At 38.3% G+C, this 18893-nt stretch overlaps 1 protein-coding gene across 2 annotated transcripts in view; it reads right to left on the bottom strand.

The window, feature by feature from the left end:
* aplp1 (amyloid beta (A4) precursor-like protein 1) overlaps positions 1 to 18811 on the bottom strand; it is a 63893-nt gene extending 45082 nt beyond the window's left edge. The window contains exon 1 of one of the 2 annotated variants that reach the window (XM_058413741.1): positions 18536 to 18811. In XM_058413741.1, coding sequence (XP_058269724.1) covers positions 18536 to 18601 — 66 coding nt within the window. In that variant the 5' untranslated portion in view covers positions 18602 to 18811. The remainder of the gene's footprint in view (positions 1 to 18535) is intronic. The other variant, XM_058413740.1, reaches the window with a different exon arrangement.
* Between the last annotated feature and the right edge of the window lie 82 nt (positions 18812 to 18893).

Here is an 18893-nt window from a genome sequence, read left to right as displayed (position 1 = left end):
GTACCCTGTTCACTTACTAACCTGGTATGCTATGCTATAATCTAGTGTAAAAAGACAAAAATCTATATGTTTTACTAACCACAATTCTGAATATTAAATTACTCAATCTAAAAAAAAAATAATAATAAAAAAATAAATAAATAATAATAATAATCAAAATTCATTGATTAAAAGTTAATGAATTGTGTAAAAAAAATAAAACTGTACATTTTTTCATTAATTTCCTGGCAACAGGTTTGTCAATAAAACAAAGTAAAATTTAAAATAAACAACCATAAAATATATTTACAGTAAAGTACTATAATATTTTCCATATTATAATATAACACTTAATCTGGTACATTTGCTGATGTTTTTTTTTTTTTTTAAATAAAATGCCAATGACAGCTGATGCAGTATAAATCTGAGCTGAAGGTCAAGGACACAGCCATGACAGATTGCTGGGATTTGAACCCAAACCTTTTAATCTGTAACTCAGAGCCTTAACCATGTTGGTAAATGAATTCATGAACACAATATAAAGCTGAAATGTGCAGCAAAAAACTTTAAACATAATACATACGCAATGCTAGCTGTCTAGTTAATTCCTAGAAAACAAGCTTATTTGCGAAAGTCAGACACTAGTGGGATTATGTATCAAGGTCATAACATTTTCAGCTATTTGTATTTACATAAGTTCCATACTTATCTATGCCATAGCAAGATTTCCTTCCTTAATACCATTAACTAAGCTAGCTAGCTAGCAATGCACATTTAATACACATCAAAAGTTTCTAGTTATCACATCACTCAGTCACAACAAAGATTCAAGCTACTACAAAGATCAGACCAAAAAGTTTGCACCGAGTCTACATAAATCTTTCTTTCAAAGTAAAAACATGCATTTAGAAAGTTGTTAACATTAATAACTAGGCGTGAAATCCACAGCAGGCATCAGTTAACCATTTTGTTTCACAACAAAAGTACAGCAACTTTAATGGGTTTCTCTAAAGTTCTAGCAGGTCTAATGAAAGTCCTACAAATGAATTTAGTGAATGGCTGCAATTCAAGATCTGCAGCTCAGGCTGTTTTCTGATCAATATGCAGCTAATGGCACTGTGGCATCCTCACTCTGTCATGTAATGGATATTGTTTTCAAAATCCTTTCCATTTTAAAAATCCCCCCAGAACCTCGATCAGGATAAGCAATAGCTTCTGACACAAAAGCAAATCTACAATTCAAAAGCAAACATTTAAACAACCCAAAAACCCCACCGCAAAACCACCTCAAGCACGATCTTGATAAGTCTTGAAAAACATTATCTGACAGCTTTGTGCCTTCCGCAAATGAAAATATTGTAAATAAATAATAACGAGAAAAACAGGCATCTTTGAACTCTTTGCATGCTACGATATCACAATATGCGTAAACAACAGCTTTCTCATTTTTTCCTTTTTTTTTTAAACCACAAGAGAAATGAATGCAGACCCAATCCTAGTGCTTCCACAAAAACGCACAAGGCTTGTCTCCATGAATTCAAGTGAAAATATATCATGATACACAAGGTATTCTAGTATGTCACCCTGTGAATATGTTAATAATAAACGCTAACTGATCACGTTGAGCCTTAAAAGAAGAAACTGGAAGGCGATGCACCCCAAGATACAGTATATTCCTAATTCATTCTCATTTTTCTGTTGCCTGGAGCAGTGTAGTGATTTTCAGGCAGATTATAATGGATAGCACCATACTGAGCTTTCAAAAAAAAAAACAAAAACATTCTCAAACAGAGAAGAAGTACACGCTTTGAAAGCATGAAAGCAATCAATGTGTAATCAATGCAAGTCTGGAAGAAAATGTTTTATCCTGAATTGACAATGAAGAATAAGTTAGAGGAACACATTTGTGATCAATGTGCTTGTTTGTTGCTATGGATGTTTGCTGGGAACAATTAGAGTCCACTGAATGTATCATTGCATTTTCCTGCCAATGGCATGGACACTGATGAGGTAAAATTGGCACAGAGAATAGACATGTATTGAGGAGCATGAAGAGGAGCAATGAATGAACTGAGAGGCAAAACTGTCGGAGCTGTGGATGTAAGGAAAGGTGTGTTCAGTATGAAATCAGAATCAATTCTAATATTATTATATTAATGGTGTAGTCAGACTACAAAGTATGAGGACCGAAGCATTACTTAGTCCTGCGAGGAAGGATGGACTGTCGGAACGGTAAGAGACAGACAATACAAACTATTTATGTTTCATAAGATAACAAAGCAAGAGCATTAAAAATGGAAGAACGAAGTCGCAAAGATTCGCCACGCGACACAAAGGCGAGGTGGAGAGGTGGGGGAGAAACAAGGGTATGGGGAGAACTAATAGGAGGAGCAGCTATCAAAGAAAAATGATGGAACGGTGCAGAGGAGGAGGGGGGGGGTTCAATGACAGATGCTGGAATGAAGGAGAGGAAAGAGAGATCGATGAAAGGAGAACACTGGCAAGGAGCTTGAAAAAGTGTGGGATGCTAGCAAGAATGGATGGTAGAAAGAAAAGCATGGTCTAAAAATGGAAAATACGAATTAAACATGGTTGAAAGGAAGATGTTGGGGAGTATTGAATGAGAGATGGAAAATGGTTGAGGGTGAATGAATGAAGGAAGTGTTGCAAAGATTGAGGACCATCAAGGTCCCAATCCCAAGGAGGGATGTCCCAAAGATTTGATACAGGGATGCTGGAAACAATCATGGGTGGTAGACAGATACATTCTGAAAAGAATGACGGTAAAAAGAAGGTTTAAAAGAAGATTTCCTGGAGGGCCCGTAGAAAAAAATATTGCTAGCAAGAAAGAAATGTAGAAAGAAGAAGAGTGTTGGAAAGGTAAAACATGGTTGAAACAGGGATTTTGGGAATATCTGAGATAGTTGAAAGAGGAATGTTGGGAAGATGTGCAATAGTTGAAAGAGAAATGTTGGGAAAATCTGCGACAGTTGAAAGAGGATTTTTGAGAAGATCGGAGATAGTCGAAAGAGGAATGTTGGGGAGATCTGAGATAGCTGATAGAGGAATGTTGGGAATATTAGATATAGTTAAAAGAGGAATTTGGAGAATATTGCATATAGTTGAAAGAGGGTTGTTGTGAATATTGGATATAATTGAAAGAGGAATGTTGAGAATAATCTGAAATAGTTGAAAGAGGAATGTTGGGAATATCTAAAATAGTTAAAAGAGGAATGTTTGGAATATCTGAGATAGATGAAAGATGATGTTGGGAAGATCTGAGATATTTGAAAGAAGAATGTTGGGAAGATTGGATATAGGTAATAGAGGGATGTTGAGAAGATTAAAGAGGGTCGAAATGCAGGCATTGGCAACATGGTGGTTGATAGAGAGATTCTGAAAAAAAGGAGTGAATAGGAGGAATGTGGCAAAGAAGCATATTAGAGGAAGGGGTTAACAAGGGATACTGCCAGGAAGAAGGGAGGGATGCCATGGGTGATTGATAGAGACACTGAATGCAACAGAAAAAGAGGGATGATGGAAAGATCAAGGGGAACTGAGATGAAAGCAAGCCAAAGGAGCAATGCTGGTTGGTTGGAATAAGGGTGACTGAATAAGAGCAATGGGGGGATGCTGATGTTTGTAGAGGGTTAAAAGAGAGATGATGGAAAGAACAATGGTACTTGAAAAAGGGGTTGCTTGAAATTGCTGGTGGTTGAAAAAAGAAAGCTGGTGAGAAACCAGGAGGTTAAAAGATTAGAAAGACTAGACTAGGCTAGAAAGAAATGAGGGTTGGAAGAGGAGAACTTTGGTTGTGTTGGAAAATTGGGAGGGGGGTCTGGAAAGATGATGCTGAAAAACTGAAAGAAGGGAGGTTGAAATGAGATGATGGAAAGAAGCAGTGGGTTTGCAAGAGATGCTGGAGAGACAGAGAAGGCGATGGGTTGGAAAAGTGATATTGGCAAAAAGGCGGAGTGGGAGGTTGTCAGAGGGTTGTTGGAAAGTACAAGGGTGGTAGAACAGGGGGTGCTGGCAAAAATATGAGAAGGTTCTTTTTTTTTGAAAGAGGAATGCTGCAGGAGGGGAGTGCATGACAAGAATATCCAAGCTGATCTGACAAGAGAGGCTCTGGCCCTTTCCGAGGTCCTACATAATTAATGGAGATGCAGCAGCCTGTCGTCTTTTTTAAGCATTCTGTCTGTGTGAGTCACACCCATAACTATGCCACACAGCTCTTCTGATGCTCATGAAGGGAGCCTTACTGACAGCTGAAGGAGGAGAGGAAGATCGGTTCGGGATCTGTGTACTGCAAGAAGAGCTACCTCATTTTCTTCCTAACACCTGGCTACCCTGGAGACTCCGCAGGACCTCATCATCACGCCCAGAACTCCAAAACCATCTCCGACAATGACACTGCATATCTAGCTGCCCAACTGTTCGATATTTAGGGCTGTCTGGTTGAATTTTTCTGCTAATATGTTTGTGATTTCAATAATATTGGATACTCTGAATCAAGAATTCTGCATGTTTGCATGTTAAACATCCTAAATGCTCTAAATGTTGTCACAATGCTGGACTATTAACCAAGAAGACTTTCATATGTTCCTTGTCATTCAGTGTTTGTTAATTATGGTGTGCCTTATTTACATGTTATTTAAATTAGGTCTCAAAAATGTGTTTTTCTAAAGGAATGATAAGTAGTACTCAAAACTCAGCATCAGTTTCACTCATTCAGTTTAGTTCACAGCCACTTCAGAGGTAGATAGATAGTGTACATGTAATTTGAATAATATGAATAGCCCATTTACGCACCTGAGAAACCCAACTCTAAACACAAGTAACGTTCCCCATGTAAATAACTAGGCAACATTTGAACTGTAATATGTAGCACAATGTCAAAAAGATTGAGGATGTTTAAAAGAGGGATGTTGGAAACAAGAATGGTGGAGAGAGGGATTCTGGAAAGAAAGATGTTAAAAAGGAAATTTAACAGAAGGTTTCCTGTAGGGCTGGTAGGGTGCTAGCAAGAATGGTCGAAAGTCGAAGGATGTTGGAAAGACCAAACATGATTGAAAAAGGGGGCATTGGGAAGATTGGAGATAGTTGATAAAGGTGAATGTTGGGTAGATTAATGGTGGTTGAAAGGGAGCTGTTGGGAAGATTTGGGATAGTTGAAAAAGGAGTTTTGGGAAGATTGGTAATAGTTATAAGAGGGATTTGAGAAGAATAAGGATGGTTGAAAAGGGGGATGTTGGGAAGATTGGTAATAGTTGAAACAGGGATGTTGGGAAGATTGGTGAAAGTTGAAAGAGAAATGCTGGGAATATTGCCGATAGTTGAAAAAGGAATTTTAGGAAGATTGGTAATAGCTGAAATCAGGATTTGGGAAGAACAAGTGTGGTTGAAAAAGGCGGTGTTGGAAAGATTGGTGATAGCTGAGAGAGGGCTGTTGAGAGGGTTGAAAATAGTTGAAAAGGGATATGTTGGGAAGAATAAGGATGATTGAAAGTGAGATGTTGGGAAGATTTGAAATAGCTGAAAGAGGAATGTTGGGAAGATTGGTCATAGCTGAAAGAGGGCTGTTGAGAATCACTGAAAGGTATAACTGATAGAGGGATGTAGAATAGAAGAAGTGGATAAAATGAAATGTCAGCTAAAAGAAAGAAGTGATATAATGAAAAAAAGTAATGGGATTTGCTAAAGATACTGGATATGACAGACAAAGAGGAATGGTGGGATGGTTGAGGACTAACCAGACTCTGAACATGAGAAACTTTACCCATGTAAACATTAATGCAACTGTTATATGTAGAGCATTGTTACTCATATGCTGCTCAGGATACACACAAACCCTTATTTCTTTTACATCCATAGGTACAGTGTATTTCTTTCATATGTTTTCATCCGCCTCACAAGAGGAAAATTAGGTTACACTGACAAGAAAGCATCACTGTGATAAAAATATAAGACTTCTTTTTGTCATTTTCTTTGTTGAAGAAAGTGGAACAGCTTTCACCTTTTGTACTTTATGCTTCTGAAATTTACAGTGCCATAGTACTGCTAATGTTTATTCTATCTGGAGTACAAAATAACAGACTTGTTAATATTTCAGTACTTTTGCATTCTAAATCTGGTAAATAATTTCAGTTTGGCTCATTTGTGAAAGGACTTTAAAAACCCCTATTTTGAAGCAAGCCTTAACTCTCCTCAACGTCCTCAAGAGCAAACATGGGCTTTATGAATCTGTGAATTTCTAATGGCTAACACACCACCAAGGGAGCCACTGGGGGTTTGTGGGAAATTTACAGGGAAATGACAATCAGTTACAAAGACACCACAGTTTTCTCCACGTGACTGACTGAGTCCATGCTGAGAGCTGTACTTCTACTGGCAACCATGAAAATTAAATAATCACGAATAAAGTGACATGTTGTGGAAACTAGGCAGTTTGTTTTGATATTTGGTTGAAACAATTAGATTGCTCACTTGAGTCTACTGAACATACCGTTGCAGTTTCTTGCCTGTGGCATTGTCACAAACTGGAGAAAATTTGCATACAACAGAACTCCATACGGAGAAGCATGAAACGAGAGACTGAAGCGATTGACCTGGGAGAAGAATGCAAAAGCTGTAGTCTGACTGAGAACAAAAAAAAAAAAATGATAAAGGCACAGGAGATCCATTGAAAAGCTAGAGGAAGAGCACTGGAATAGTAATAAGTGCGAGGTTACATGGAGTGATGATAGACAGACCAGCATTCCGAATGGGTGCACAGAGGTTCCAACAGGCCCAACAGTCGACTTGACCATGACCCTTGACCAACACGACTTCCTCATTAAACTGGATTTTGTTGGACTTTTTGGTTGAATAAAACAAATCAGATGAAGCACAAGTAATTTTTACATTATTTGATGTAAAAAAACAAAACAAAATCTGAAACATTGCAGGTGAAACAAAACAGGAAATCATTACACTTTATTCAGGTCATAGTTTGTCAAGTGACATGCAAATAACCAAACTTCATTTGCATAACTATATCAGTATCGCATAAGCCACCTTAAGCTGAATGAGGATAAAAACATCTATTTAAATTAGACTGATGATAATTGGTCATGTGGTATCGAACCCGAGACTACCTGAAGGAATTCGGTTGCACCGGATTCACTGGGATTCCCATGAACGTGAATCGACCTCAGATTCGGACTACAGACACCTAAATTTCACAGCTCCTATACACTCTAACTCAAATCCGAGATTTTCCCTTTACAAAAGATACCAAAAAAAAGTCATTCTTCTGACTTTTTCCTGACATCTTTCCAAGTCCTGCTCTATTTATTACTCGGTCTGTGATATATTTGCAGCCAAGGATTTAGTCTGTCTTGCCATATGTTAAGCCACACAGGTAGCCATTTAACTGTAGGTGCATTCATTTGCAAAGTAATTAATGCCTGACATAGATATTCTAAGACTTATTTACATAATATCTCCTGGTTTGCAGTATATACCAGCGCACAGCATGTGCAGTAGCGGATCCAGAACGCTCTGCATGAATGGAATTAGAATTATAAAATATGTACATCGAGGCTAACGACTTCTTTTAAGGACTGTAGATTATTATACAAGCATTGGCAGCATTAGTGCCACGTTACACACTTCTACAGAGTTAAATTCTAGATTCGGAATGGTCAGAAGGAATTTTCTATAATGATATAGCTATGAGTGTCTATTTTCAAACGAGCCATTAAACACCACTGTGGTGTGTGACATGACAAAGAAATTTAATGCTGAAGATGAACAACAAAACAGGAGGAAATTCCATTTTTTGGCATCTGGTAAAAAGAGCTGAATAGAAACAAGCTATGTTTATCTTATTAATAACTCCAAGTGAGGAAACAATTGTTTATAGCTGCTGTCAAAGTTTCCAAGCATTACATGTAACAATAAATGGATAAAAATTATAATGTATTATTCTTTAATAAATTCAAATAAATCGAATCAGCCAAATCACTGTTCTGTTAGGGCAATATTTCATTAACTATATGAAATGAAACTGAAGTGTTGCTTTCCTAAGCAAAGAAGGAGCAAATAACACAACTTTAGACATTAAAATTCCAAATATTAAATGATTTTACTTATTTACTCAGTAATACTATTTGTGTTATTAGTAGTTAGCTTATATTTCTTATCCCAAGATTATATTTCTTATAAAAATCTGTGAACAAAGCAGCTCAAGAGAATAAAATAATAGTAACATGTCAAATCGTAACACGTCACAAACTCCTCACTGTGGCATATAAACATGGCCACCATGGACTTACACTCTCAGTAACCACTTGCACTCCTGTGCTCATCTTTCTGATCATTTCTTACTTTTTGGGGTGGAGTTGATAATGAAATGAACTAACATTGAATTCATACGAGTTTGAAATTTCAAAAGAAGTTGAAATTACATTAGCTTAGTTGTCTTGATTTGTCACATATACATTACTGCACAGTCTTTCGTCGCATATCACATCCTTGGGAATTGATGTCAACCATGATGCAGTGCCCCCATAGCAGGTGGGGTTAAGGGCCTTGCTCGAGGGACCCAATGGCGGCAGCTTGGCAGTGTTGGGGCTTGAACCCTGATCTTCCGGTCAACGACCCAGAGCCTAAACCACTTGTGCTACCACCACCCCCTTAAAGTTAAGCACTAGTGGTCAGAAATTTGTGAGTTTGAGTCTCAGATCCACCAAGCTACCACTCCTGGGCCCTTTTGCAAGGCCCTTAATTGCTCAGTTGAATAAAATGTAAGTCGCTCTGGATAAGTTTGTCTGCCAAATGCTGGAAACGTACGTTCATGGCATGTTTTGAGATAGAAGCTTCAACATTTAGACTCTAGAACCGTAGGACCAAACTGTAATAAAGCATGGTACGAAGATCATGAGAAATTCTTTTTGACAGCCTTAGCATTTTACAAGCCTACGAGTAATTGGACTCAAGTGTTCTTACAAATAACAAGTGTCATGTGTGTACACTGCTCTATTCCAAGCAGAAATAATAACGTTAGTGCCAAAAGCATTTGTACTCTTCTCTGTTATGGAACAGGTTCCCAATGAATGATATACTAAATTTGAGAAGTGTTTAAAAAGGAAATATTCACAAAAAAAGAATACAGATTGACTTGGATGAAAAAATGATAAAACAGTTAAGTAGAGGTCCATTAGGATCCTTGCCACATACAGCATTCCACATCATCTGTTAAACATCTATTATAGAAAGCCTATCTAATATCTCCTGGCATGTAAATGTTCCACTCCTCTGTCATGAGTGCTGAGTGTAATGCTATCGCTGTGTAATCAATGTGTGCTATACAGAAAGCACATCTCCAGACATTTCTTCCCTCAGGCCTGTTATCTCCCAGCAGCCCCCCCTCGTGAATGTACGGCGATCTCTGACAGTGATGAAATGGGCCACGTCCCCCGCCCCAGGCCTTGGGTTTAGGATTTCTTTAATGCTTCTTCTTGCGCTTCTCTTTTTCCACCCTTCATTTTCTCACTCACATCTCTTCTGAACTCCATCTTTCATGTAAGGATCTGTCGTTATTTATAGGAAGATCCTAAATATCCACATTAGGATTAGCACCAGGCTCAGTGGTCGGACTCATAACAAAAAAGAGTTTGCGGCAAATCTAACGTGCCTTATTTTATTTCTGTGAATTCTTCTGAAAGATTCTCCTTGCTCTCTTGCCCCCCTGTCTCAATCACATCTCTATCGGTATCTCTTCCATGAAATCTTATCTACCCGTTGCAACCCGTTATTAACTTCCAAAGGCTGTCTGATTGAAGCTTCCTACAGGGAAGAGGTAAACCTTTGATAGGCTCCTAGGTTTCACCCCACGGCTTCGCAAACCCAGAGCAAGAACAGCTGCCATTTTATAAGTTTAATACCGGCCCGGCATGCAGGACCGAATCGTGCGTTTTACATGGGCCTCGCCCCACCAAAAATGGCCTGCACCTGATAAACACTCTTCTGGAAAGATAGATGAACAGATGAATGAAGACACACTCCGCCCAGAGCAGGAGCCTGCTGCCGGCCTACACGCATCCATTTACACAATCCCTCACATTTGACTAGTAAATCCCTTGTTCTCTGTTGAGCTTCAGTCTGCTGAGGACGGAGCTATGAAGGCGTACAGATTTATTTTCAACATATTTGCTTAACCCTTTATTCATTATTATCATTTGGACTTATTTGGTCATCTTTGTCAACATTAAATATGATAAACAAATAGAAATTAAGCTTTTTGTAAAAGATATCAAATCCAAGAGAGACTCAAATACAGGGAGTGGAGGATTTTTCACATACCTTCATTACCAGTTTTCAGTGCATGTAAAAATCAGACTACAGAGCCCTGTTTACAAGTTACGGTACATTTTTCAATTCAATTCAATAGAATTTTACTTGTATAGCACTATTAACAGTGGACATTGTCTCTAAGCAGCTTAACAGAACATAAAGAAATTCAAAAAGTTCAAGATTGATATTAGACAAAAAGTTCAAGATTAATATTAAACTTATGTTTAAATTTATAAGTAATTAATTCCTAATGAGCAAGCCTGAGAACTGTTCCTGAGAACTGTACATGTTTTGTGGAGTTTGAGTAAAACAGAGGTGTGTCTCAGTTAAACACGATTTTGTATTAAAACCATTTTTCTTGCATGACATCAGCTCAAGTGGGAAGCATTATTGATTCTAGCGCCAACAGTTGCACAATATGTCAAGCCGAAATGAATGTTTTGGGCTGTAAATACACTCTGAAAACTATGCAATAGCATCTCAAGTCAATAATAATACACAAATATATATTAACTCTTTTTCTTTTCTTTTTTTACCAAGGCCATAAAATGGAATTTCTTCCTGTTTTAGGTTTAAGCACTGAATGGCTTTGTCATGTCACATGACTCGTATGAAAGCTGACACTAAGAGCTTTAGAAAATTATAGGGTTTTTTTTTTTTTAAGTATTTCCGTTTTTATTTAACCTACTAGGGGGAATATATTCGTGGAAAAGCTTAAAAAAGTAAAATAATAAAACCCCAAAAGTGATATTTCTTCCACACAAATGTCTTCGAAGTACATTTCTGCTCTCTGAGATCTGCTTTTAAGCATCAAAAAATTCTGAAGGTGTTAACTTCAAGCACTAAAATTTTGTGTAAGGTTATCCAACAAAGGGAAAAACACACATCTCGCACTGAAAGCCAACAGAATCCTGACTCATTTTATATCGCAGCCAGAAAATAAATCATTTATTTATACTGATCGAAAATATCTGATAAGTCGATTTCCATTCCACTTGAAGAATGGAAATTGTGCTGTTAATTAATAGTATTGTCCATGAGAAGGATTTAATTAATCACTTTTATTTATTTATTTTTCAGAGAGGAGACAAACGCTTAATCAGACAAAATCAGGAACGATTTTCTTAGTGGATAAATTGTTAAACTCTTAATGTGAGCTCTAAGCGTAGAAGCTTATCCTGTACGCTGTCAGACATTGTCTTTCCAGGAGAGCTCAGCAAATGACCACAGACAATGGCATCATTTTATTAGATTGAAAACTAGTGGTTTAAAACCACGATAAAATAGGCTAAACACACACACACATATTACACATTCATGACTCATTCAGTGGTGCATATATACAGTATATTCTGAGCATGATATACTGGAATAATGCAAAATAATAAGGTTTACTGGATCAAGTGCTATTTTATAAGCTGCTGAATCATGAGGGTGGGAGTAAACACTGACAGAACTTAGGTCGAAGCTGAACACTGCCCATTCGTGGTACGTGTCGAAAATAAGACAAACGTCTATCAATCCTTTACGGGGAAATGGAAGTGCCACTGTGATATAGTGACATAACTGTAAAAATAGTAAGAAAAGTACGACAACAACAGCAACTTACAGTGATCCTTCTGTAGGTCTAAAAGATTTGTTGTCAGTTGGTGGTCTTTTTGGTCGCTTTTTTAACCCCTAGTTCTTGTTTTTATTTAGTAACTATGCTGAGATATTCAGTAACTGAAGTAACAGTAGGGGAAAAAAGGTGTTGAGAAAAAGAAAACAGCCACAAACTTAATTTATTCGAGGCATCACTTCCTAAATGTACACAAATGAGCGCTGTTGTGATGAGCAGCCTTGATTCTCTATGAATGCCTGAGAATGCAGGATCGGGAACGTGAGAGAGAAGGGAGCAGAGACAATGAGCCGAGTCGACGTGTTTCATGCCCCGTGGCCTGTGCGCATGGCAGTGCATAGTACACTGAAAAACATTAGCGAAAACTTGATTATCCCCCAGCTCAGAAATTAATTAAATGAGAAAGAGGAGATCTGGTGGGGCTCCTGCTCTCCTATCTGTTTCAACAAATACTCTGCCCTCCAGCTACATCTGCCAGGGACAGCAAACTGCTGAGAAAGTATTGCGCATGCAGGACAATTTAGCAATTTAACCCTTCAGCCACATTTCTTCCTACTGCTGATTACCAAGGCATTACTCCCATACATCTTTCAAGCTACAGTGTCTAGACCTGAGCAAGCTTTCCTGTAAAGCCTTGGATTTGCTGATTCTTTCTCTGCTTAGTCCTCGGCGTGTCGATTAAGCTTTTTTAACCGACAAGGTCACTGAATTGTGTGCTTGGGAGTAAACAACAGCAACTGGATTGGAAGTAGATAAAGATCTTCCTAGTTGTACTGTAGCATTCAAATCATTGGAATTGAAGCAGGCTTTCTAAATACAGTGGAGTCTCGGCATACGAATTTAATTCGCTCTGGAAGCGAGTTCTTAAGGCGAAAATGTGTATTGTGGATCTTTTAAGAAATAATGTAAATGGAGCTAATCCGTTCCAGCCACCCAAAAATATTACTAATATGAAGCGTATGGAAACTGTATGGCTGCTTGCAAAGAACTGACCCATGCCAAGCATTCCATGTCAAGGCTCCTCACAGGAAGTCGTGCCACCAAGCTTGGAGCTAAAAATAGGACAAAGCGCCCACGCCACCAATCTGTCGACAAAAAAACACTGGAAAAATCACCTAGCTTTTGGCACCACTGGGATCATGTGTTGACACTTTGGAAACAGCGTTTTGCTGACTGAAAAAGAAATTGTAAAATTTGTAAACTCGCTTCGGTTGGCTTTGTTTGATTTTCCACTGAGGCAAACAAGTTTTGAATAGCTCCCAGATGTACACGCAACTTATCTGGCATTAGGTTTAGTTTGGTTCATTCGTATGCTAAAAATGCTTTGTATGTATATTTCTTCCAAAATTTCAAGGCACAAATTCATAAGGAAGGACATTCGTATGCCAAGGTTTCACATCACTTCCGATCTGTTAGATTTTCTATTTGGCACTGAAAGTTTAAATGCTTTTTAAACACTAAAACATGGCAAACGATTCGATTCTTTAACATTTAATGCTTTCATTACTGTATAAAACCTGAGAAACTGACTCAGAATTCTGAATAAGGCACATGCTCAGTTGTGTGAGTGAAAACACATGTAAGACAGCCAGAAGGCAGTAGCCTAGCTAGTCTGGCTACCTAGCTAGCATGGAAGTCTTTAAATTTAACGTGGAGTCATCCTAAACTGTAAAATATTGGTGTTTTAGACACAGCAATAGAAGTATAACCTAACCTCAAATTTTGAAGATTCTTCTCATGCTTTATTTTCTTATACATAACTCAACTTCCACCACTTCTTCAAGGTTATCCAGTCAGGATTTAAAAAACCATAGTTTTGCTATTTGTTTTTCTGCATTTCATTTTTCAGCATCGAGGACGGCGACATGACAACTGTTATCAGAAACGAAGTCAAATTCTGGTATCGTGACAACCTTAATTCATTTTACAGACTGTACGACTGACTCATGGGGTGAAAACAATTAACATGAGTCATGGACATGCTCTGAACAAACAAAATACTTCTACTGTACCATACCATAGGAACAGCGGGTATACATGTGGCTAAGCACCTCCCTGTGTTCCAAAATATAAAACATGGACATGTACAGAACCATTATGGTTATTTAAACCTCTATCAAATATCATAATTTTCCCTGACGGTATAAATGGCTACTGTTTGCTAGCTTGTTATCCTCTTACTCCTGTGTGCTTCAGTAAATTTCCACACACTTTTCCTTTAAACCGTGCCAAGTCCTCCATGTTACAGAACAAATGCTTGTTTCGCTAATGAATCCTGCTCAGCTAATGAATGAATGCAGCTTTTACAGAGAGAGAGAGAGAGAGAGAGAGAGAACAAATGGAGAGAGAGATAGAACAAAACTCAGCCACTCATTTGTCAGAAAGGATGTTCTAGTTTTTTGGTTCACACACAAAAAAAAGTGATTACTGCCTTATGTTACTTATACAGTATATATTGATATATTGTCCTTGTTCCTATAATAAATGAAGCTAGAAGACGTACACATTGCAAAAGTTTTGGGACGTCTGCCTTTACATGCACATAAACGCAATATGGAGTTACCCCACCCTTTGCAGCTATAACAGCTTCAACTCTTCTGGGAAGGCTTTCCACAAGGTTAAGGAGTGTGTTCATGGGAATTTTTGACCATTCCTCTAGAAGTGCATTTGTGAGATGGTGGACGAGAAGGTCTGGCTTACAGTCTCTACTGTAATTCATCCCAAAGGGGTATCAGGTTGAGGTCAGGACTTGGGGCCAGTCATGTTCCTCCACACCAAACTCCTCATCCATGTCTTCCATTCATGCCATCCCCAAACTGTTCCCACAAAGTTGGGAGCATGAAGTTTTCCTTAAGAGTTCCTTTCACTGGAACTAAGGGGCCAAGCCCAACCCCTAAAAAACAACACCTGAATTCAAGGATTTAGAGAGGTGTCCCAAAACGTTTGGCAACATTCAGTGAAATTGTAACACAATGCTAATGTTATTCAGACTTTTACTGTAGCTGCCAAGCTTTTAATATTTAAATTATGTAATATTTTAGTCTTTAAATTAAGAAACAATTTACAGCTTGAATCCTTTGGTTATTATTTTAGTTTAACGAGTTAATAAAAAGTGCAGCAATTTTAGTTAAATAAAACTGTTTTAGTCAATGAAATCTTCCCTGAAAATATTATTTTTCAGTTGTCATGGGGGATACGGTGTCTTAGTGGGAAGCACATCTCACATGTAGAGTTTGCATGTTCTCCCAGTGCTTTGGAAGTTTCCTTCTGGTATACTGGTTTCCTCCCCAGTCCGAAGACATACAATGTAGGATGACTGACATCTCTAAATTGCCTGTATTGTGTAAATGTGTGTGTATGTGAGACATTGTGCCCAGTGTTAGGTCTGCACCCTGTAAAGGGCAAGGAAAGTATGCAAGGATGTCTTTGTTTTCTCTATACTGCATTACAGACCTGTGTGTAATCTGGATGCTGAACTCAGGCAGAATCCACTGTACACTCCAGTTCTTCTCTGTGACAGTAATCCATTAATACTCTTACAACGAGGGAATTATTCTACTACACTAACAGCAGGTTTACAGCTAATGCAACCAGCCCTATCTGGTTTACATAAAATCAAATCGAATCAAATAAATAATTGCTGTAATCCTGTTCAAACTGAAAGCAAGACTTTGCCTGACTTTACCCTTTTCAATTGACAGCTGGAAACAGGATTTGAGCTTGATCCTGATTATGCAGACGGAGATCACGCCAACGCTACAAGGTGACTCGAAATCTTGTCTTATTCTAATTCCTTCACAGCATCAGCTTTTAACGTGACAATCCAGACACTGATCTTTATCTACTCCTTAAAAAAAAGCACATTTTCAGAATTAAACATTTTCAGAAAGAAGACGTTTTGCAAAAAAAAATAATAAAATATGTCCACTGATGTCCACTTTTCTTCACTGCAGATACACCTCACTGACCGTGACCATATACCAGCTATGGAGGAACGTCTGGATTTTATTGTTATCAGGAGCTGAAGACCCAGCACCGGCATCACCACTCTCGCACTCATCAAGCTGCCACTCCTATAAGCGCTTCACTGACCAATCAGACACCGACGTACAGACACCAGGTGCTAGAGGCCAAGCTTAACGCTATCACCCAGCGGGAGTCAGGGAGAGGCTGTCTCGTGTTCACTCTCGTTATTGTCTATCTCTGTTTGACGTCTTCTCGCAGCTGGAAACGTACAATGCCTGTCGCCTTGGGATGGCAGCATGAAAAAAAAAATGTCTTCAGTCTATTGATTTCATGCCAGTTATTCAGCGCACACAGCTGTTGATGGCGGATTAAAATACGAGATAAATGGAAATTTTGAGAACGTCACCTGCCCTGGTAAAGACGAAGTACTTGCGGTGATGTCGGATCATTGATTTATCCTAATGAATGTGATGTATCCTTTGTAAGAAATAATTCAGATAGCTGTATCCACTATTTGTGAATGATCGATTCATGATTCAATGATCGAATGAGCGATTATGTGGTACATAGTTTAAAAAAAGCTAAATCACATAACATTAATGTTATGCTAATTTTAACAGTATAAGGAAACGTTTCACCATTTTACTTTCTTTTTCCATTTTCCATGCTCTGAGTTGGAAAATTAATAAGGAATCTGAGCCAAGGAATGCTAATTCACTGCTCAACCTAATAAGGTTGTTGCTAAGCTAATGACAGCTACAAAGCTAGCAGCACAAGCAAAAGTAAAAGTAAAAAAGCGAGCTAAGCTAATCTTTAAAAATAGGTTTGGAAATGGATGTATTTTGCAATTGATTTGGGTTCTGAGTGCTAACTGCGTCAATATCTTTGCCATTAGTCTAAATGAAGGGTTTCATTTCAGCAAAACACATCGCAATTTGCTAAAATGTTAACGTACACAGACGAATTAAAGAGAAATTGCTCGATATATTTTCAGAAATTGTGTCCTCCAAAGCTAAAACAATTCTGATTTTTCTATATTTATGTCTGAAATAATGTCTCGGTGTTCTCCATGTTGTGGAAATGATAAAGTCCAACATAAAATGAGCTACAAAAACAATTAATCTGACATCATTTCGATTGAGCTGCTATTGACAATCAATGAGTCTAATGCAGCTAACGAGTACTGTGTCTACCTCGCCCAAAATGTTTCCATTAAATTTGTGCCTGAAATTATGTTTTGCTTTCACTTATTTCGTTCGGTAAATTAATGCAGAAAATACAATATTAAAAGAACAATTTTATCAACTCTATCACAAGCTTTTTGATATGATTCCACCTTCAAGCATCAGGAGGCGGAGCCACAGGGTATCAAACTACAATATTATATATATCTATCTATCTATATATATATATATATATTCTATATATAGAATATACAATAATATATATATATATATATATATATATATATATATATATATATATATATATATATATATATATATATATATATATATTTTCTATATATTCTAGGGGTTTAAAGTGGCTTCCAATAACAGAAAGTTTACTCCAGTTTTATAGAATAAGACAAAATCTCTCAGAACTTACTTCTGAGCTTTTTTGGACTTCAGTACAAATGTAAAGAAGCAAATACACCTTCCTTGGGTTACATTTAAGGGGTTAAAATACATAATAGTTTTTTTCCCCCAACTAACTGTTCCTTTAAGTCCTGATGCATCAGCACCGCTCGGCTCGGCCTGTATCGCTGCTCTCCCGTCCCACGCACTGCAGATTTTTCAGTCGTCAGTCGCCCTCTCTGAAACACCTAACTCACCTCAACGCCTAATCCACACCTAAGTTGTAAAGAGGAAGGACAAGACTAACATACTAAAATGGGAAGTGTGTATGGAAGCTCCTAGACTGAATATGAAAACCATAGTGCTTCATGCATGCGCATTTTCTTGCTTTATTTTATCACCCAGTTCTCAACCTGGCACAAAATCAAATGAATTGCTCTGAGCCCATGCTGAGGCCTTGAACATCAGCTGTGTGTGTGTGTGTGGAGCTGCAGAGCATCAATCACTGATGCAATAACAAACAGAGCCAAGGGCCAGAATCTCTCTCTCTCACACACACACACACTCGGACACGCAGAACAGACGAAGGCCAAAATCTCAGTCAGTGCGTTTCTTCTTTCATCAGGCACTGCGGATGTGAGTCAAGTTCTCATATGGGTAGGTGCAGATGAATTTGGTTAGCTGCACCAAGCCCTTCATACACACTCTCTCTCACACACACACACACCCTACTGAAATGCAGATTTCATAATAAATCCAAATGTATGATTTATTATAAACCAGACACTCCGTACCTCAAAATGTCTCTACAGAATGTACAGTATATATATGTTTTATTGTATTATTTTTAATACACCTCTGATGACACATACACACCACGCCCTGAGGAATTAAAACGTCTATGCATTTATAAGAGGTCCCATATGATACCCTGTCTCTCTCTCTCTCTCTCACACACACAGACACACACACACACACACACACACACACAGACACACACACACGTCCTGTCGTCCTATATAACTCAAGCTCACATGAAACACATCATGCATCTTACCTGCACTCCTGTCCACGCGCACCACGTCAACAACGTCATTAATATGAACGCTCTTTTATTTCCCATCCTCGCGATCCTCCTCTTTTTTCAATTCTAATTAGAATGACTCTAATCTTTCCTTTCTTCTCGACTTCCTCTGTTATTATATATAAGCTATCGCTCCTTTCCCCGCAGTAGCTCTGCGTTAACCGTGATGCTGGTAGATCTCTCTCTCTCTCTCTCTCTCTCTCCCTCTCTCTGTGTGTGCGTGTGTGTGTGTGTGCGTGTGTGTGTGTGTCGAGTGTCGCGCGCAGCCTGGATCTGTCGGTGCGATAATCACGGTGCGCGCGCCCCTCCCTGCCCTCCTCCGCTCAGTGTT

Source organism: Hemibagrus wyckioides, linkage group LG17 (genome assembly GCF_019097595.1).
Source record: "Hemibagrus wyckioides isolate EC202008001 linkage group LG17, SWU_Hwy_1.0, whole genome shotgun sequence".
NCBI lineage: Eukaryota > Metazoa > Chordata > Actinopteri > Siluriformes > Bagridae > Hemibagrus > Hemibagrus wyckioides.
The sequence above is the reverse complement of the archived record's forward strand: the minus strand, read 5'-3'. Positions and strand labels throughout refer to the sequence as shown.